The sequence below is a fragment of the Ranitomeya imitator genome, chromosome 2 (assembly GCF_032444005.1).
Source record: "Ranitomeya imitator isolate aRanImi1 chromosome 2, aRanImi1.pri, whole genome shotgun sequence".
Classification (NCBI taxonomy): domain Eukaryota; kingdom Metazoa; phylum Chordata; class Amphibia; order Anura; family Dendrobatidae; genus Ranitomeya; species Ranitomeya imitator.
The window spans coordinates 337,040,438-337,063,349 of NC_091283.1; the positions used below are offsets into that span (position 1 = coordinate 337,040,438).

Below are 22,912 nucleotides of genomic sequence, written 5' to 3' on the forward strand. Positions count from 1 at the left end.
CGCTGGTATTTAGCCTCCATTTCACTGGCCTCCACTGGTATTTAGCCTCCGTTTTACTAGCCTCCGCTAGTATTTAGCCTCCGTTTTACTGTTCTGTCTTCATACACGTTGATACGGTGTGTGATCCAACATACAGCATAAACCATTTCTGTCTTCCAAATAAGCAGACTGTTCTCTGTAGTCTAACTTGTTTATTGGTAACAGGTATTGAAATGCGGTAAAACTAAAGGAATACAAATGACATAAGTATTGGGCTAAACAATCACACAGCTGATACTTTACAACTGACAAAGTATACAGTATGATGCAACCTATGTACATAACTACATACAGTAAGTCCCTGGTAATCACATTTCCTGTGTACTGACTGCTATACAGTTAATCACATTCTGTACAACACTACATTGCAAGAACAGGGATAATGATCTTACTGGATAAACTTAACCAGGATGGCAAGTAAGTGAGGTAGTTCCAACACAGCAGAAGAACACGTGTCCAGGAAGAACACAGGGAGAAAATGGAGGTTCCTCATCCCAAAATGCCTTGGTGCAATCCCACAATGCAACACTCTAATTATTACTAAAAAAAACACGTTATAAATTTAACCACCACTTGGTGGTGCTATAACACAGCAAACCAGCACTATTAGTAGTGAACTTTTAATGCATAATTGGAATTCTACTGTCCTTGAATGGACAGAACAGTCGCCAATGACCTACTATCTTTCAAATCAAAGCAACGCTAGTTTGTCCTCCTCTTCCTTTGGGACCTGGCATCTGGCTTTGGCACAGTGGACCATTCCCTCTTACTACAGACTTTCTGATCTCTGCCATTACAGACCCTTTGTTGGATCTCCTCTTACCTAACAAATGGGATATTCAGTGGCTCCCATGTGTTGGTGTCCCCCAATATTTGGTTGTAGGTCTGGGCACTATGCTTAGGGTGCACACTCTCCCACCCTCTTAAAGGGACTACCCGCTTCAACCTAAGGTGTTCCCAGCTTATAGCTGGTCGACACCTTCTATTTAAGACTTCTCCAATATGGAGGTGTATGGGCTAGGTTGTTAGTTTTCCTTGCATGCTTGCTAGCTGTCAGGTTCCCTAGGTCCTCCCATGTGCTTGTCTACCCTGAACCCGTCTGCTCGTACCTGTCTGTGCTCTTCTGTCCATCAGCCAGTCTAGAACACACCTGCCAGAGCCCATCTGCCTAACACCTGGCTCAGCCCACAGCTGGCAGTGTTTTTCCGTTCGACAGACCCATCTACATGCGTGGTTCCAGTGTCTTTACAGTGCCTGCCTGCATTTTACATCCCTCCTTCGGGCCGTAGCAGCCTACCACTCTAAGTGGTCAGCTGCCACCCTATGTAGGTCAGCCTGGTGCCACTTCCTTGTCCCTCCTTGGGTTGCAGTTTTTGCCTGCTGCCACTTATCCGATTTGGAATTTGGTATGCCACCTAGTTGCACCCCTCCAGGCTTTCTGAGGGATATCGCACAGTGATTCCATCACCCTGCCCATGAGGCTAGGTTCACATTGCATTAATGGGTTAACGCTAACGGACTACGTTGCATGGCGAAATTGTCGCAATTAACGCCATGCAACGGGTCCGTTAGCGCACCCATTGATGGCAATGTGATTCTGATCTCTAGCGCATATTTGTGCCACCTGAGTGTTGACGTTCGAGTCAAAGTTGTAAATGCTGGCCCAGACCCCGATACCTCATGCCGGGATGATTGCTCCCGTACCATGCTACAATTTGTACTGTGGGTGAATTGAGGCCATTTTTCTGGTGTCTCCCCCTAATTTGATGTGTTTTGGCATCTGTTGGGGCCTTCTGAAGATGATGTACATGTGTCTGTTTTTGGCTCCCATTGACTTGAATGGTGTTGGGCTATGTTCGGCGAATATTTGACGAATAAGTTGGCGAATATTGCAAATTCGCCGATCGTAATGCGAACCGAAACATTCGCTCATCTCTATCTAGGACTCCATAAGTGCAAGTCTGGGTACAGTGGAAAACCAAGATAAACATAGCAGAGTTAGCAGGTTGTAGTGCAGCTAAGCTGTAGCAGAAGAGAACAGTTCCAGTCAGTATTAGTTTCCTAGAAGAATGAGGACACAGCTTTGGTCAGGTCTGCACACAGGGTCAGTTTTGAACCAAAGGTTCAGAAGAGATACAGTTGAGCTCAAAAGTTTACATACGCCGGCAGAATTTTTGCTTTCTTGGCCTTCTGTCAGAGAATATGAATGATAACACCAAAACGTTTTCTCCACTTATGTTTATTGGTTGGGTGAAGCCATTTATTGCCAAATTACTGTGTTTTGTCTTTTTAAATCATAATGACAACCCAAAACATCCAAATCAGACTGATCAAAAGTTCACATACCCCATTTCTTAATACTTTGTATTGCCCCCTCTAACATCAATGACAGCTTGAAGTCATAAAACAATGAATCACAATGGCGTTACTCCTTTTGTACCTAAAAATTAAGCTGCAGGCAATCTGGCAGATGTAGAGTGCAGGTCTGCCCAAAAACTGTAAATGATTCACATAAAAAGGGGAATGCCGCGCTTAGAATGAATTGCAGCGCAATCGCTGCAATGAGTCTGTTGAATTTGAGACCCTTTGAAGATGATATGCCCACGTTCAACAGCCTCATTGCAGCGATTGCACTGCAACTCATTCTAAGCGCGGCATTCCCCTTTTTATGTGACTCATTTACAGCTTGAAGTCTTTTGTGGTTGTTGTGGATGTGGTTCTTTATTTTTTCAGATGGTAATCTTTTCAGCCCTCAGCATGTAACTTTCTCTAGGCATGACCACCTTGCCCACTTACACCTTGTGAGGTATATTAGATTCAGGGCATTCTTCCCTCTATCTAGGTGGTATTCAGGTGTCCGTGTATTTCTTATTGAACACCATTTGTCTAAATTAAAACCTTATGCTCATTCAGGATCTTGGGGTCTTTAAATGCACTTTATTTTGTTAGTAGTATACTGCTTTCTACATTTCTGTGCCTTACTACTGTAGTGTGTACTTGTATTGTACATATAGGATATAATTGAGTATTCTCTTCATTTCAGCCATTTGTATTTGAACATACAAACTCTTTGCAGATGTTGTCCTTGGTGGGGTTTGAACCCAGGACTCCAGCGCTGCAAGGCTGCTGTGCTAACCACTGCGCCACCAACCAAACTTGAGGGATGGCAAGGGGTTTTACTAGCAGTGTACAACCCCTTTTAGAAAATACAATTTTCGGCTAAAAGATTTCCAGCATTCTGAACATGTCCCTTGTGTGACTTCTCTGATATTTATTAAGAGTTGATTTCCATGTTAAACATTTCCAACATTAAAAACATGAAAAATGCTTCTCACCTGTATGAGTTCTCTGGTGCTTAACCAAATATGATTTCTGGTTGAAACAGTTCCCACATTCTCGAAAGGGAAAAAACGTTCTTCCCTATGTGAGGTCTCTAGTGTCTAACAAGATCAGATTTCAGGTTAAAACATTTCGCACATTATGAACTGGAAAAAGGCTTCTCCCCCGTGAGGGTCCTCTGGTTTCTAACAAGAGCTGATTTCTGGGTAAAACACTTCTCACACTTGAAACACGAGTGAATTTTTTGATGTTTAAGCAAAGACTTTTTTGAGGGGAAAACGGTTTCCATACTCTGAAAGTGATAATGGCTTCCTTGTTTTAGAAGCAACAAATCGATCAATAAGAGGAATTCAGAGGGAAGTCGTAGCCCTGGCTTCCTGTTGATGTTCAATATGTCTGAAGGTGGTGACAGTGCAGTCGGAGCTGATGGGGCACAGGGCTCGTGTGATGTAACAACCTCTCATGGGCACAGGGAACGCGGGTTCCGACACTGCTGGAACGGCGCCATCACAGACGGTGAGTGTTTTTATTCTAATGAGGCTAATCATCAGGAATGATAAAAGGGCTTTCCTTTATAGAGGACAACTCCTTAATTAAAATACAACTTTCAGTTAAAACATTTCCAACATTCTGAACATGAAAAAGGCTTCTCCCCTGTGTGACATCTCTGATGTTTGTTAAGAGTTTCTTTCAATGGAAAACATTTCCCACATTAAGAAAATGAAAAAGGCTTCTCCCCTGTGTGAATTCTTTGGTGACTAAGAAGAGATGATTTCTTCACAAAACATTTTTCACATTCTGAACATGAAAAAAGCTTCTCCCCTGTGTGAGTTCTTTGATGTCTAAAAAGAGTTGATTTATCACGAAAACATTTCCCACATTCTGAACATGAAAAAGGCTTCTCCCCTGTGTGAATTATCTGATGTCTGATAAAACTTGATTTCACTGTAAAACATTTTCCACATTCTGAACAGGAAAAGGGCTTCTCCCCTGTGTGAGTTCTCTGGTGGCTATCAAGAAGCGATTTCCAGTTAAAACATTTCTCACATTCTGAACATGCAAAAGACTTCTCCCCTGTGTGTGTTCTTTGGTGTATAACAACATCTGATCTCTGGTTAAAACGTTTTCCACATTGTGAACATGAAAATGGCTTTTCCCCTGCGTGAGTTCTCTTGTGTTTAACAAAATTTGATTTCTGTGTAAAATATTTTCCACATTCTGGACAGGAAAAAAGCTTCTCCCCCGTGTGGGTTCTCTGGTGGCTATGAAGATTCACTTTCTGATTAAAACATTTGCCACATTCTGAACATGAAAATGGCTTTTCCCCTGTGTGAGTTCTCTGGTGTTGAACAAAATTATATTTCTGTGTAAAAAATTTCCCACATTCTGAACATGAAAATGGCTTTTCTCCTGTGTGAGTTCTCTGGTGTCTAACAAGATTTGATTTCAGATTAAAACATTTTCCACACTTGGAACAAGAAAATCTATTTTGTGCTGTGTGAATTTTTTGCTGTTTAAGAAAAGACTTTTCGAAGGGAAAACTATTTCCATATTCTGAACATGAAAATGGTTTCTTTGCTTTAGGAGCAGTTTGTTTTTTAATGCTGATTTTGTTGCAGTGATATTCCTTGTTACTTGGTAATGAATCAGAAGACATGATCTGTCTCATAGGATCAGATGACAGATCTTTGCTGTGAAAGGATGATGGTATATCTAGAGTAATGACATTCACTTCAATTGCATCCTGTGGGATCTCAAGATCATCCGATTTAAAAATTGAAGATGTCAGCTGTCCCTCTGATTTCCTGGTACATTTATCTGCTAAGAATAAAACCAACATTTATTTTTGAATAAAATATCCTTGAATTTTACATGTTAGAACAGTTCTACTTAAACTGTCTGTAAAAGTTGCAAGTTATGTAAAAATATTGAATTGTTCACCAAGACAATGACAGTTCACAGTATAATAGAAAACCTTATAGCATGAACCAGTAGAGAGTTGTGTTGAACTGTCCTGACTGTTTGTCAATTGCATTTACTCTCGCTGGTATGCTCTGAATGTACACATCTTTCCCCGGCCCCTGACTGTTTGTGAATGGCATTTACTCTCTCTCTCTCTGGTATGCTTTGCTTACCCATCATTTTGTATCCATAATGTATTATCATTCCTCTTGTGGTTTCCATGCATATCTCTGAGTGGTTAGTCTAACCCCTTCACCCTTTTTATGACCCCTGTTTAACTCTGAACATGTGGCCTGGCCACACACACCCACATCCCCTCACAGCTGACTGCTCTTAGTTGCAGATATATTCAGAGCCATGCGTCTGATCCAGGCATCTTTCAAATTACAGATTTCTAATTACACTACTTTGAATTAGACTAGAATTGGACTGGAATTGACTGCAAGGTAAAGGAATTGAAAACCACAACAATGTTACGGTTTCTTTTCACTTTCACCCCCATACTACTCTATTTTTTTCATATCTCCTGTAATCCCTCCACCAAGTAAGGAAGTAGTCATTTCTCCCTCAATACTCCCCAGCCATCTCACCTTCTCCTCAGAACTGTTGCTCCACATACAATCCTTTTTCTCCAGACACACACGGCCACATCATGTCCGATCCTGCTCCCACCTTCTAAGGCTCTGTTTGCTATTTCTCATTTCTGGCGACGTATCCTGGCCCTCAACACATCCCCACACTCATTTCTAACCCCCTACCATGATCCTCTACACATTTTTGCAATGATGATAACCTCATACCTATTCATCTAGCCCCCACTCCACTGGTCCCCCCTACCTGGAGTACTATGGAACGCACGCTCTGTCTGCAATAAACTGTCTTTATCCATGACCTCTTTATCACCAACAAACTCTCCCTCCTCGGCATCACTGATACCTGGCTCAGCCCCTCTGACTCAGCCTCTCAAGCTGCACTTTCCTATGGCGGATTCAATCTCTCTCACACCCCGCGCCCCAGCAACAAACATGGTGGAGGAGTTGGTTTGCTCCTGTCCAATACCTGCTCCTTTACCCCAATTCCGCTACCACCCTCCGCTACTCTTCCCTCGTTTGAGGTGCACTTTGTCCGCATGTACTCCCCTCCAACCTACAGCTGGTTGTCATCTACTGTCCCCAGAACTAGCCATCTCCACCTTTGTTGACCACTTCACCACCTGGCTACTTCATTTCCTCTGCTCACATTCCCACTATCATCATGGGTAACTTCAACATCCCCATTGATGCTTCCATCTCTAAACTTTTATCACTCACTGCATCCTTTGGTCTCACTAAAAGGTCCTCCACAGCCACAAAGATGGTCACACGCTGGACTTCATCTTTACCCACCTCTATTGCCTTACTAATCTAACTCATCCCTCCCTCTGTCGGACCACAACCTACTGACATTCTCTTCCCTCTCCTCTCCTAGTACGCAACCCCCACTCCACAAACTCACTCACCCTCGCAGAAATCTCAAATACCTCAATTTACAATCACTATCCGAGTCCATTCTCCGTCTTAGGCCTCTTTCACACTTCTGTTTTGTACAATCAGTCACAATCCATCAAAATGTTGAAAAGACGGATCCTGTGCAGATTATAAAAAACGGGTGCAGTGGGTCAGTTTCTTTGATGGACCCGTTGTGGCTATGTGCACACGTTGTGTATGTGTCTTTGCCGAGTTTTTCCACTACGAAAACACATACACAACACAACCCAGGTTAAATATAATTTAAAAAAAAGTGTGATATTCTTACCTTCCGACGTTCCCCCCAGTCTTCCCAATGCCTGCGATGCTGCCAGCAGCTCCCGTTCCCAGTAATGCCTTGCGAGACAATGACCTGTGATGACGTAGTGGTGTCGCTACGCTAGTAAAAAGAAAGCGAGCGAGAGAGAATTTCCCTAACGGGAAATTCTTTCACGCATCCTCAGTTTCAAAAGACGGCATCCATCTCTGGATTCCTGCTTTTGATAGTTAGCAACGGATCCTGCGTTCATAGGCATCCATCATAGCCAACGACGGACAGCGCAGGATCCATCGCTGAGCGATTTTCCGACATACAGAAAAAACGTTCCTCTGTGCATTGTCTCCACCTGACGGACAGCAATTTTATGACGGATCCAGCGCACGACGGATGAAACGGAAGGCCATCCGTCACAATCCATCGCTAAGGCTCCTTTCACACTAGCGTCGGAATCTCCCCGTCGCAATGCGTCGGGGAGAGATTCCGACGCTAGCGTTTGCTGCATTGCACAATGGTTGCAGCGGATGCATTTTTACGGCGCATCCGCTGCCCCATTGTAAGGTGCGGGGAGGTGTGGGCGGTCCGTCAGGAGAAAAAACGTTACATGTAGGGGTTTTTTCTCCCGACGGTCCGCCAAAGCACGACGCCTCCGTCGCAAGACGGATGCGAAGTGTGGCAATCCGTCGCAAATGCGTCGTCAATAGAAGTCTATGGGGAAAAAACGCATCCTGCAAGCACTTTTGCAGGATGCGTTTTTTCTGCAAAACGACGCATTGTGACGGATTTAAAAAAACGCTAGTGTGAAAGTACCCTAATACAAGTCTATGAGAAAAAAACGGATCCAGCAAAAGTATTTGCTGGATCCATTTTTTTTTTCACAAAACGATGCATTGTGACAGAAAAAGAAAGACGGAAGTGTGAAAGAGGCCTTACATACATAGCTTCCCTTCATGACACAGATGCTGCTGCTACTTTTTATAACACCACAATAAAAGCAACACTTGATTCGGCTGCCCCCCTCAAGCATAGCAAAACTCGTACAATCAACAGGCTGCCCTGGCTGACCAGCCTGACCAAAGAACTGAGCCGAGCTTGAAGGGGATAAAAGATAAGCAAGACAATCCCTGGGATCTAGAAAATGAAATACAGTTGTGCTCAAAGGTTTACATATCCCGGCACAATTTTTGCTTTCTTGGCCTTTTCTTCAGAGAATATGAATGATAACATTGTGAACTTTTTCTCCACTCATGGTTAGTGATTGGGTAAAACCATTTATTGTCAGACTTTTCTGTTTTCTCTTTTTAAATCATAATGACAACCCAAATCATCCAAATGCCCCTGATCAAAAGTTTACATACCCTGATGATTTTGGCCAGATAACATGCACAGAAGTTGACACAGATGGGTTTGAATGGACACTAAAGGTAACATCCTCACCTGTTACCTGTTTGCTTGTAATCAGTGTGTGTGCATAAAAGCTGAGTGAGTTTCTGGGATCCAGACAGACTCTTGCATCTTTCATCCAGCCATTGACGATTCTGGATTGTGAGTCATAGGGAAAGCAAAAGAATTGTCAATGGGTCTACCGGAAAAGGTAGTTGAACTGTATAAAACAGGAAAGAGATACAAAGAGATAACCAAGGAATTGATAATGTCAGTCAGCAGCGTTCAAACTGTGATTAACAAATAGAAAATCAGGGGCTCTGCAAAAACAAAACCACGGTCAGGTAGAAAAACAAAAATGTTGTTCACAACTGCCAGGAAAATTGTTCAGCATGTAAAGAAAAACCAACAAATAACATCAGCTGAAATACTGGACTCTCTTAAAACTAGTGGTGTGCCTGTTTCAAGATGCACAATAATAAGCCATTTGCAGAAAAATGGGCTGCATGGTCGAGTCACCAGAAGAAAGCCATTACTGCACAAATGCCACAAAGTATCTTGCCTACAATACGCAAGACAGTACAGAAACAAGCCTAAAAACTTCTGGAACAAGGTAATTTGGAGTGATGAGACCAAAATTTAACTTTTTGGTCACAACCATAAATGTTACATATGGAGAGATGTCAACAAGGCCTATGATGAAAGAAACACCATTCCTACTGTAATGCATGGAGGTGGATCGCTGATGTTTTGGGGATGTGTGAGCTACAAAGGCACAGGAAACTTGGTCAAAGTTGAAGGAAAGATGAATGCAGCAAAACTGCAGGCAAATTTGCAATCATCAGCCCAGAAGCTGTGCATGGGACGTACTTGGACATTCCAACATGACAACGATCCAAAACACAAGGCCAAGTTGACTTATCATTGTTCTACTGTAGCCAAAGTGAAGGTTCTGGAGTTGCCATCTCAGTCTCCTGACCTCAATATCATTCAGCAACTCTGGGGAGATCTCAAGCTCGCAGTTCATGCTAGATAGCCCAGGAATTTACAGGAACTGAAGGCTTTTTGCCAAGAAAAGTGGGCAGCTTTACCATCTGAGAAAATAAAGAACCCCATCCACAACTACCACAAAAGACTTCAAGCTGTCATTGATGATAGAGGGGGCAGTACATGGTATTAAACCCTTTCTGCCATCGGACGGAATAGAATATCCGATGGCAGATCCCCCACTTTGATGTGGGCTCCGGCGGTGAGCCTGCATTAATGCCTGGATATGTCAGCTACTTTGAACAGCTAACATGTGCCCACAATAGGCGTGGGTGGAATCGTGATCTGCCCGTGCCTATTAACTAGTTAAATGCTGCTGTCAAACTATGACAGCGGCGTTTAACAAGCACTTCTGGCCATCCGGCCGGAAATGTGGGCACCGGTGACCCCCGTCACGTGATCGGTGGTCATCGGTGCATCGGCATGACAACCAGAGGTCTCCTTGAGACCTCTATGGTTGTTGATGTCAGATTGCTGTGAGTACCACCCTGTGGTCGGCGCTCATAGCAATGCTGAAATTCTACTACATAGAGGTGATCTGAGCATCGCCTCTATGTAGCAGAGGCAATCGAGTTATGGCAGCTTCTAGCCTCCCAAGGGGGCTATTGAAGCATGCTAAAATTTAAAAAAAAAAGTTTTTAAAAATCTGACAAAAATAAAACAAACATAATATATAAAATATAAAAATTTTGCCCCATTCAAAATAAAACCATAAAAACAAATCAAACAAACATACACATATTTGGTATCTCTGCATTCAGAATCGCCTGATCTATCAATATAAAAAGGATTAACATGATTGCTAAATGGCATAGCGAGAAAAAAAAGTCAAAACGCCAGAATTACGTTATTTTGGTCACCGCAACATTACATTAAAATGCAATAACAGGCGATCAAAAGAACGTATCTGCACCAAAATGGTATCATTAAAAATATCAGCTCGGCATGCAAAAAATAAGCCCTCACCTGACTCCAGATCACAAAAATGGAGACGCTACAGGTATCGGAAAATTGTGCAATTTTTTTTTTTAGCAAAATTTTGGAATTGTTTTTCCCCACTTAAATAAAAAATAACCTAAACATTGTTGGTGTCTATGAACTCGTAATGACCTGGAGAATCATAATGGCAGGTCAGTTTTAGCATTTATTGAACCTAGCAGTAAAGTCAAACAAAAAACAAGTGTAGGATTGCACTTTTTTTGCAATTTCACCGCACTTGGATTTTTTTCCCCATTTTCTAGTACACGACATGGTAAAACCAATGGTTTTGTTCATAAGTACAAATCGTCCGGCAAAAAATAGGCCCTCATATGGCTATATTTACCAAAAATAAAATAGTTATGGCTCTGGGAAGGAGAGGAGTGAAAAACTAAAACGCAAAACCAAAAGCATCGGGGCTTAAGGGTTTAAGAAATGGGGTATGTAAACTTTTGATCAGGGTTATTTGGATGTTTTGGGTTCTCAGTAGGATTTAAAAAGAGAAAACACAGTAATTTGACAATAAATGGCTTCACCCAACCACTAACCATGAGTGGAGAAAAAGTGTTGGTGTTATTATTCATATTCTGGGGCACCACGGTGGCTTAGTGGTTAGCACTGAAGCCTTGCAGCACGGGAAGGACTCAAATACCACCAAGGACAACATCTGCAAGGATGTACAGTACAGACCAAAAGTTTGGACACACCTTCTCATTTAAAGATTTTTCTATATTTTCATGACTATGAAAATTGTACATTCACACTGAAGGCATCAAAACTATGAATTAACACATGTGGAATTATGTACTTAACAAAAAAGTGTGAAACAACTGAAATTATGTCTTATATTCTAGGTTCTTCAAAGTAGCCACCTTTTGCTTTGATGACTGCTTTGCACACTCTTGGCATTCTTTTGATGAGATTCAAGAGGTAGTCACTGGGAATGGTTTTCACTTCACAGGTGGGCCCTGTCAGGTTTAATACGTGGGATTTCTTGCCTTATAAATGGGGTTGGGACCATCAGTTGTGTTGTGCAGAAGTCTGGTGGATACACAGCTGATAATCCTACAACAGAATAGACTGTTAGAATTTGTATTATGGCAAGAAAAAAGCAGCTAAGTAAAGAAAAAAGAGTGGCCACCATTACTTTAAGAAATGAAGGTCAGTCAGTCTGAAAAATTGGGCAAACTTTGAGGATATGTGCACACATATTCTTGAGGTCTGCGGATTTTTCCACAGCGGATTTTTGAAAACCGCAGGTAAAAGGCACGGCGTTTTACCTGCGGATTTCCTGCGGAATTACCGCGGATTTACTGCGGTTTTTGTGCGGATTCCACTGCGGTTTTACACCTGCTGTTTTCTATTATGGAGCAGGTGTAAAACCACTGCGGATTCCGGACAAAGAATTGACATGCTGCGGAATGTAAACCACAGCGTTTCCGCGCATTGTTGCAGCATGTGCACTGCGGATTGCGTTTCCCATAGGTTTACATTGTCCTGTAAACACATGGGAAACTGCTGCGGACCCGCAGCTGCGGAAATGCTGTGGATCCACAGCAAAATCCGTAGCATGTGAACATAGCCTGAAAGTGTCCCCAAGTGCAGTGGCAAAAACCATCAAGTGCTAAAAAGAAAGTGGCTCACATGAGGACTGCCCCAGGAAAGGAAGACCAAGAGTCACCTCTGCTTCTGAGAATAAGTTTATCCGAGTCACCAGACTCAGAAATCGCAGGTTAACAACAGCTCAGATTAGAGACCAGGTCAATGCCACACAGAGTTCTAGCAGCAGACACATCTCTACAACAACTGTTAAGAGGAGACTTTGTGCAGCAGGCCTTCATGGTAAAATAGCTGCTAGGAAACCACTGCTAAGGACAGGCAACAAGCAGAAGAGACTTGTTTGGGCTAAAGAACACAAGGAATGGACATTAGACCAGTGGACATCTGTGCTTTCGTCTGATGAGTCCAAAATTGAGATCTTTGGTTCCAACCACCGTGTCTTTGTGTGACGCAGAAAAGGTGAACGGATGGACTCTACATGTCTGGTTCCCACCGTGAAGCATGGAGGAGGAGGTGTGATGGTGTGGGGGTGCTTTGCTGGCGACACTGTTGGGGATTTATTCAAAATTAAAGGCATACTGAACCAGCATGGCTACCACAGCATCTTGCAGCGGCATGCTATTCTATCCGGTTTGTGTTTAGTTGGACCATCATTTATTTTTCAACAGGACAATGACCCCAAACACACCTCTAGGCTGTGTAAGGGCTATCTGACCAAGAAGGAGAGTGATGGGGTGCTACGCCAGATGACCTGGCCTCCACAGTCACCAGACCTGAACCCAATCAAGATGATTTGGGGTGAGCTGGACTGCAGAGTGACGGCAAAAGGGCCAACAAGTGCTAAGCATCTCTGGAAACTCCTTCAAGATTGTTGGAAGACCATTCCTGGTGACTACCTCTTGAATCTCATCAAAAGAATGCCAAGAGTGTGCAAAGCAGTCATCAAAGTAAAAGGTGGCTACTTTGAAGAACCTAGAATATAAGGCATAATTTCATTTTTTCACACTTTTTTGTTAAGTATATAATTCCACATGTGTTAGTTCATAGTTTTGATGCCTTCAGTGTGAATGTACAATTTTCATAGTCATGAAAATACAGAAAAATCTTTAAATGTGAAGGTGTGTCCAAACTTTTGGTCTGTACTGTAAGTTATCCCCGTTTTTGCGTGGGTTTCCTCTGGGGGTACTTCTGTTTTCTCCCAGACATTATAAGGGCATACTGATAGGGAATTTAGATTGTGAGCCCCATCGGAGACAGCGATGATAATGTATGCAAACTGTAAAGCGCTGCGGAATATGTTAGCAAAAATTCTGCTGGGATATGTAAACTTTTATGCACAACTGTAAATAGTGCCAAGACTGTTTGTGGTCACCTGGCAGCTCAAAAGAAGGCCACAATGAACACTGCCCCTGTTACATTGTTCCTGCAAACTATTCCAGCAAGATCTGCATTCAAATAGGTAAATGGCTCTCCTTCCCTTCCTAACCCTTCCATGAGCCCAAACAGGTCCATCTGTTTCCTATTATTTGGGGTACTTAGAATATGTGGCTCTTGACAATCTCAACTAGTAAGGGCCAATATTTTCTCTCAGATGAGTTTCAAGAAGAAATATTGGACGTATAAATTTGTAGATTGTGAGCCCTCGAGGGCGGGGTCCTCTCTCCTCCTGTACCAGTCGGTAACTTCTATAGTACTATAGTATAATATTGCTGCACTCGTTTTTATTATGTATACCCCTTTTTACATGTAAAGCGCCATGGAATAAATGACGCTATAATAAATAATAATGATAACAAAGAAAAAAATTTACAATATTGCAGAGCTGAGGTGTCTTAAATTTAAATCTCGGGCATTTGGAAGAATGGTAATGGAGACCTTTTTTTAAAGACTACCCGGTAGTTGTAGAATCACATAAGTGAGGTAGGACAATCCCGTCACAATCAAACTATCAGACAGAATGAATCCTGTAAAATATACATAAAAAAATATTGAAAAAAAGCATTCCACCTCCAACAAAAAAGTATGTTTGGGGGAGAGCTCCAACACTAAACTGGAGCTGTACTTATTTATAGTGGACCATTGGAGCTACCATGGGTACCGACTAGAGGAGTGGAGAAAGTATTAGTGCTCCTCATTTCAGAAGACATCGTTCAGCAATCCGAATCCTTTAGGATTGAAAACATAATGGAATTTATGACGTGGAGTGAATCCATGAAACCAGGGCTCGAGCCAACAGATCTCCTGCAGGTGTGAATAAATGTATATTACAGCCATCAGACATGCACAGCTTAGAGATATATCATGGCACCGGTGTAATGTATTTATGTAGTTCTTCATGATCCTATTTGAAGTTAGTTGGTTTTAACAGAAACTGAAAAGTCAGGATAAAGGGAAACTCTGTTGCTATTGTATAGAAATTCACACTTGGCCTCACAGCACATATAATGTTGTTGATCATAAAAGCGAAGTTTGGCCACAAAGACTGGACCTGGTCTTGTAGGGACCATATGATCACATTCAGCAGCACAAAAGAGAGAGAAGGTGGATTCATCCAATAAGATATCAGGGATCTAGGAAGCCAACAGCATCATTAACCTCCGCTTTCTCTTAGAGGCCCATCATAATATTTTTCTTTAAGGCTACTTTCACACTAGCGTTTTTTTTAAATCCGTCACAATGCGTCGTTTTGCAGAAAAAACGCATCCTGCAAAAGTGCTTGCAGGATGCGTTTTTTCCCCATAGACTTCTATTGACGACGCATTTGCGACGGATTGGTACACTTCGCATCCATCTTGCGACGGATGCGTCATGCTTTGGCGGACCGTCGGGCGAAAAAAACCCTACATGTAACGTTTTTTTCTCCCGACGGACCGCTTTTTCCGACCGCGCATGCGCGGCCGGAACCCCGCCCCCACCTCCCCGCACCTTACAATGGGGCAGCGGATGCGCCGGAAAAATGCATCCGCTGCACCCATTGTGCAATGCAGCAAACGCTAGCGTCGGAATCTCTCCCCGACGCATTGCGACGGGGAGATTCCGACGCTATTGTGAAAGAAGCCTTAGTGATTTTCTAACTTGTCAGCACATTCTATGTACACTGTCATTTGGCTTTGTAGTTTACAGATCTGTGCAGGTAAGGCTCAGCATTTCATAATCCCAGCCTGGTGGATCCTCCAGCTTGTAAGTTCTATAGAAAAGGGCTTTCACAAAGTAATTTGAACAATTTTCAGTAGAGGAGAATGTTGTGGTCTAAAGGCAAAATGGTGATCACACAATTGTGACACAGCCGAACTACACCACTGATAAAGCAGCCACAGCCAGTGACTGAGAAAAATCTGTGACTTCTCTGTATTTAGTGGTTACTACTCACCTGTGTAGTCATATGTAGGAATCTCCTTCTTACACGGCTCATCACCCCTCACATATGTCTCTGTAGTATTAATATGGGTCAGATCTTCACCCTGAAACAAATATTGTAAAAGTCACAGACATGTGGAGAAGTTACATCTATGATCAGCTCTAATCCTGCCATCTCCACCGTTCTCATTATACAAGTATAAATCATATAATACTGGTGGATAAAACAAGAATAAGCACAAGACCTTCACAAGACCTTCACAGCCGTCTACACATCATAGGAGAGAGCTCATGACACCTTCTCTCCATCTACCTGATGATCCTGAGGAACATTGGGATCTTCTTGTTTACAGTCCTGTGGAAGAAGAGGACAGGGACATCTCTCTGGTGTTGTCCTCTTACTGGATAGATCTGGAGGAAACACATACAGGGACTGAATTCATTCTTTACATACAGATAATTATAGGCCGTGTGTATTTAGTCCTGTCTATTACCTGGTGATGTGAGGGGCTGGGGAACCTCCATCATGACGTCCTTGTACAGATCGTTGTGTCTTTCTAAATACTCCCACTCCTCCATAGAGAAATAGACAGCGACATCCTGATGCCTTATAGGAACCTGACACATACAATGATACTGTCATCCCCGGATCACTTCAAAGCATTTCTATATAATGTCCCAGCATTCCCAGTAGTGTCACCTCTCCAGTCAGCAGCTCAGTTATCTTGTAAGTGAGTTCTAGGATCTTCTGGTCATTGATGTCCTCATGTATCAGGTGGTGAGGTGGAGGCCCCGTGATTGGGCTCAGGGATCTTCCCCCTTCCTCAGACACAGGGTCCTGATAGGGCTCACTAGAGGTCTTCTTCACTACTGTGTAATCCTGGTTATGGAGAGACACATTAATAAATATCACTACAGACATTTCCAGAGTCCTCACCTCTCCAGTTCTGTCCATCTGTTATTCCCATAGATAAGAATGATGTAACGTGACGTCATCAGGATCTCTCACCTCTCCAGTAAGCCGGAAGAGGATCTCTAGGGTGAGGTGTAATATTTTCTCCGCCATCTTGTCTCTGTCCATATCTGTTTTTGATGGGTAAATCAGGAAAATTCTCTTATATAGAAGATCTTCACTGTGAGGATCAAATATTGTAGGAACCTGAATGAGAAGATGAGCCGATGTAATATCATAAAAATCCTGTGTAATAATAAAATTACTGGAGATATTAAGGGAAACATATGAGGAGATTTATTATTTTACAGTATTTAGTTTTCTTCTTTACATCTACTAATAAAACCTATATATTTAGGCCACAGACAACAAGCAGTTTCTTCCTCAGAGTCGGCAGCTGAATACGGTCCTCATAGACTCATCTTCCATAACGCTAATTCTCGTCTCATTTACCGACACTGGAATCGGCATTAGCAATACTGCAGGAGATATTCATTACACGTGACAGGAGAAATAACGACTTCATGATGAGGACGACATCTTCATCTTCTACTACGGCTCTAGAAACACATTTGTCCAGAGTCCGTCACTGACTCCATCATCACTGGTGGTCTATATGAACCCTTTTGGGACATAGATGGATGGCACAGGGGCGGCTGCAACAAAACCACTGGCAGTTTATCCACTTGCTGTTGTGAAAAGTAAACATGGCATCTAAGAAGGTGTGACAGAGTCCTGCTGAATACCCTCTTCCCCCAAGTACTCGATAGTATGGGGCGGCCTAGTTACTACGACACTTACATGCATAATAATTGTGTCTGGGCCTGCAATGTGCGAAGGTTTATTAGGCCGGGCCAGACGCAGCATCCAATAAGTTACCTTTCATCACCCCATACACATTAGACTAAAGTTACATAAAAGCACTGATTTTGGGGGGTTTGGCCGACCATATAATATATTTCGGGGCCTCCCGACAGGGCAGAGAAGGATCTGGCATCCTGAATTTCAGAGGCTAATCCGTTTGTTCTTCCTGTAGATAATCCTCCGCTAGGGGAGTCTGGAGGCGACTCTCTTATACAGACCATAGGAAAGCCGGAATATTTGTGAGTATGGGGGAGTTGGGAGAGATAGCTGTCTGCCAAATGACCGGTCAGCCAACACTTATCTCATGTGTATGGGGCCGTTAGTATTACACTGACAGGCAGTGATGATACACGGCACTACAGTAGTACAGTGCATCACCAGAGCCAGCAGAGGCTTGTATGTTGTATGATCACACTAATCAGAACTGTTTAAGAAAAGGCTAAAAAAAAGTTTAAAGTGAAAAAAAAATCACAGTTTTTGCAACAAGAAATATCCATAACTATAGGGATAGCAGAATCACTGCACAATATTAGACTCGTCCATAACAACTTCATTATCCTATACACAGTGGAGCAACAGCAATAGCTATAATTGGATCCTCCAACTTAAAGGAAAAAGATATATCAGATATATATATTTGGCGGAGTCATATCTCCCGACTCTGCAGACCACATGCTGCCTTTGTTAATTTAAGTCTGCAACTAGATAGACCAAAAGTCTGTATTTTTCACGTACTAATCCCTGTCAGAGTCATCAACTGAAAATGCTTCCCCTGGTGACCAAGGTAACTCAGTATGAGCGCGCCCACACTGTATGATGGACCCCACACAATATGATGGTCCAAAACAGCACCTCATACAGTATTATGGCTGCTACAGCCTGCTACACAAAGCAAAGTAAGGACCCCCACTCAGGATGGAGGGGATTGCAGTACTGTGGGAACATTATATAGTGTATGGAGGGATGATGGTACTTTGGTAGCATTGTTCTGTGTGTAGGGGGATAGCGGTACTATGAGGACAGTATACTGTGTGGGGGACATGACAGTACTGTAGGAGCATTATACTATGCATGGTGAAATGGTGGTACTGTGGGAAGGTTATTCTGTGTGTGGGGGAATGGTAGTATTGTGTGAATATTATACTGTGAGGAGGGAATGACGATACGGTGAGAAGATTATTGTATACTGTTTGGGAACATTATACTGTGTGTGGTGGGATGGTGGTACTGTGGGAATATTATACTGTGTGGAGGGAATGGTGGTACTGTAAGAAGATTATACTGTGTGTGGTGAATTTGTGGTGCTATGAGAACATCATACTGTGAGAGTGGGTGGCGGTAACATGGAAATACCTTTTGTGTGAGAGATGTCAGCACTGTTTGAACATTTTACTGTGTGAGTGGCATCATACATACTGCATAAGGGGTTTTAAAAAGGTGTGCCATAGGAAGCGGGAATTCTCAGCAATCTGTGGCATTTCTACAAGAAGACTGACATCCGCCATCCAGGTGAGACACTAAAGAATCAATGGGAAAAGGGAGCGTTTCAGCAATGAAAAATCTAGATGCTACCTTGAAGATGCAGTTTCATGATATAAAAGGCCAGTACAAAAAAAAAGGAAACAAATTTGGAGAAAAGCAAAGAACGGGCAGGAAGTGTGCCAGGAAAAAAACTGAGGCCGAGGTACCAGGTAAAGTGCATGAGGTAGTGGGTTGTGGCATGCCTGGAAGCAGAACCCAGGTGGCACCAGATGAGTCCCAGAATCCAGACATCGCCAGCCAAGCCTGAGAACCAGACTTTCACCAGACAAGACCCAGAGTCCAGACTACTCCAGGCAACAGCGGAGTCCAAGCCCTCACTATTTCAGGTACGAGAGACGTTGGAGATTCTGCTTGGGATTATATGCCTGCAGTGAAGAGCAGGAGGTACAAGTGAGCTGGGCCATTGCTTCCAGCACTGACTTACGGTACAGGGGTTGGTCTAGGATAGTACAACAGTCAGGACAGGAGCTGGTTGAAGTGAAAGCAGCCTTAAAGGGGTTGTCCACTACTTTCATGTAACCCCCCAATGTATCCCCCCAGGGCCCCTATTGCATTGTGTAAATACCTTGCGTTGTCGTTTTTGCCTGTGAGCGGCGCTATGGCTGCAGCTGGGTACGGGTCACATGACCCCCAGACTGCAGCCGCCGCTCATTTCCGCCGACGTCACGTCAATTTCCAGGCTCTGAAAATTGACGTGACGTCAGCAGCAGGCGTGACCAGCCCCCACAGTCTGCAGTCACTCAGCAAAAGTGACTGGGCTGGGGGCGGGGCTGCCTGCAGGGCTGTGCTGGGGGCGGGCGGGGCTATGTGTGCTCACTGCTCACGCTGGGATCTGAGGACAGGGCTGTGCTGGCTCTGCTGGGGGGAGTGCGTGGATGCCTGACGCTGGGGTCTGGGTGCCGGCATGTGCCGCTCGGCGCCGGCGGTCTCCTGTGCCGCTCGGCGCCGGGGGTCTCCTGTGCCGCTCGGCGCCGGGGGTCTCCTGTGCCGCTCGGCGCCGGGGGTCTCCTGTGCCGCTCGGCGCCGGGGGTCTCCTGTGCCGCTCGGCGCCGGGGGTCTCCTGTGCCGCTCGGCGCCGTGGGTCTCCTGTGCCGCTCGGCGCCGGGGGTCTCCTGTGGGGGGTTGTTGGTGTGTGTGTGTGTGTGTATGTATATATATGTGTATGTATGTGTGTGCAGGCATCGTCCGATGGGACTACAAGTCCCATCGGGCTCTGCCTGCTACACTGACAGTGACTGGCACATTAGCCAATGATGGGACAGTTGTAGTCCCATCATCCGGCTAATGTGTTCAATGAAAAAAAAAAACACTCAGTACATACATACAACACACACCATGTTACATGCGACGACATGCACCATGCGACGACATGCTACATGCACCATGCGATGACATGCACCATGCTACATGCACCATGCTACATGCACCATGCGACATGCACCATGCGACGACATGCTGCATGCACCATGTGACGGCATGCGACATGTACCATGCGACGACATGCACCATGCGACGACATGCACCATGCAGCGACATGCACCATGCAGCGACATGCACCATGCAGCGACATGCACCATGCGACGGCATGCAACATGCGACGACATGCACCATGCAGCGACATGCTACATGCACCATGCGATGACATGCACCATGCTACATGCACCATGCTACATGCACCATGCGACATGCACCATGCGACGACATGCTACATGCACCATGCGATGACATGCACCATGCTACATGCACCATGCTACATGCGACGACATGCTGCATGCACCATGTGACGGCATGCGACATGTACCATGCGACGACATGCACCATGCGACGACATGCACCATGCAGCGACATGCACCATGCAGCGACATGCACCATGCAGCGACATGCACCATGCGACGGCATGCAACATGCGACGACATGCACCATGCAGCGACATGCACCATGCAGCGACATGCACCATGCGACGGCATGCAACATGCACCATGCAGCGGCATGCGACATGCACCATGCGACGACATGCACCATGCGGCGACATGCACCATGCAGCGACATGCACCATGCAGCGACATGCACCATGCAGCGACATGCACCATGCAACATGCACCATGCAGCGGCATGCGACATGCACCATGCGACGACATGCACCATGCAGCGACATGCACCATGCAGCGACATGCACCATGCGACGGCATGCGACATGTACCATGCGACGACATGCGCCATGCACCATGCGACGGCATGCGACATGCACCATGCAGCGGCATGCGACGACATGCACCATGCAGCGGCATGCGACGACATGCACCATGCAGCGACATGCACCATGCAGCGACATGCACCATGCAGCTACATGCACCATGCGACGGCATGCGACATGTACCATGCGACGACATGCACCATGCAGCGACATGCACCATGCAGCGACATGCACCATGCAGCTACATGCACCATGTGACGGCATGCGACATGCACCATGCGACGACATGCACCATGCGATGACATGCAGCGACATGCACCATGCAGCGACATGCACCATGCGACGGCATGCAACATGCACCATGCAGCGGCATGCGACATGCACCATGCGACGACATGCACCATGCGACGACATGCACCATGCAGCGACATGCACCATGCAGCGACATGCACCATGCGACGGCATGCGACATGTACCATGCGACGACATGCGCCATGCACCATGCGACGGCATGCGACATGCACCATGCAGCGGCATGCGACGACATGCACCATGCAGCGGCATGCGACGACATGCACCATGCAGCGACATGCACCATGCAGCTACATGCACCATGCAGCTACATGCACCATGCGACGGCATGCGACATGTACCATGCGACGACATGCGTCATGCACCATGCGACGGCATGCGACATGCACCATGCGGTGACATGCACCATGCGGCGACATGCTACATGCACCATGCGCTGGCATGCACCATGCGACGACATGCAGCGGCATGTGACATGCACCATGCAGAGGCGTGCAACATGCACCATGCAGCGGCATGCGACATGCACCATGCGACGACATGCACCATGCGACGACATGCACCATGCAACAACATGCGCCATGCGACGGCATGTGACATGTACCATGCGACGACATGCTACATGCACCATGCGATGACATGCACCATGCGACGACATGCACCATGCGACATGCACCATGCGCCGGCATGCACCATGCAACGACATGCACCATGCGACGACATGCGACATACAGTACATACATACTACAGACATACAGTACATATAACATAGAGTACATACTCACCATCACTTGTCACTTTGTTCCCCGAAGCCATTGTCACCTGTAAAAAATATTAAAATAATAAACAAACAATATACTCCCTGTCCGCAGAAATCCAATTAAAACGAGTGTCCCACGACGATCTCCCGTGGAGAGCAGGAGCATCAGTTGATGCGACCACTCTCCAGGGGCTCCAGGAACACAATGATGGAAGGTATCCTTCCATCATGTATTCCTCACAAGGTATTCCTACGCCCCTGTGAGAAAATAGTCCCTAGTCTCACTATTGGCATTGCTGGGTGAGACATTTTCCCACGCAGCAATTGCCATAAAGTGAGACCAGTGAACTAGAGTAACCTCAGTGATGCACTGCAGGAGCCATTGTCTCCTGTCAGTGTGTCACTGAGGGTCCTATAGAGCAGTGACATCACCCGATGTCACTGTTCTATAGGGGAGATCGTCGTGGGACACTCGTTATTAATTGGACTGCGTCGGACAGGTAGTATACGGTTTATTATTTTACTTTTTTTTGCAGGCGCAGAAGTATGGTAAGTATGGTTAAATGAAGAATATTAAAATATTTTTTTCCAAATGTGTGTGTTTTATTAACCCTTTCTTACTATTGGATTAGTAATGGATAGGCGTCTTATTGACGCCTCTCCGTTATTAACCCGGCTTCATGTCACCTTACAATAGCAAGGTGACATTAACCCCTTATTACCCCATATCCCACCGCTACTCGGGAGTGGGAAGAGAGGGGCTAAGTGCCGGAATTGGCGCATCTTACAGATGCGCCATTTCTGGGATGGCTGCGGACTGGTATTTGTAGCCGGGGGGGGG

The 22,912-nt window shown here is 44.9% G+C and overlaps 1 protein-coding gene across 1 annotated transcript in view; it reads right to left on the reverse strand.

Annotated features, from left to right (window-relative positions):
• Positions 1-1,964: 1,964 nt before the first annotated feature.
• LOC138666503 (oocyte zinc finger protein XlCOF8.4-like) overlaps positions 1,965-22,912 on the reverse strand; it is a 57,586-nt gene continuing 36,638 nt past the window's right edge. The window contains exons 5-10 of the mRNA XM_069754719.1: positions 16,457-16,606; positions 16,148-16,327; positions 15,942-16,065; positions 15,761-15,858; positions 15,461-15,551; positions 1,965-5,196 (exon numbers count right to left, since the gene is read on the reverse strand). Of these exons, the coding sequence (XP_069610820.1) occupies positions 4,091-5,196; positions 15,461-15,551; positions 15,761-15,858; positions 15,942-16,065; positions 16,148-16,327; positions 16,457-16,606 (1,749 nt within the window). The 3' untranslated portion in view covers positions 1,965-4,090. The remainder of the gene's footprint in view (positions 5,197-15,460; positions 15,552-15,760; positions 15,859-15,941; positions 16,066-16,147; positions 16,328-16,456; positions 16,607-22,912) is intronic.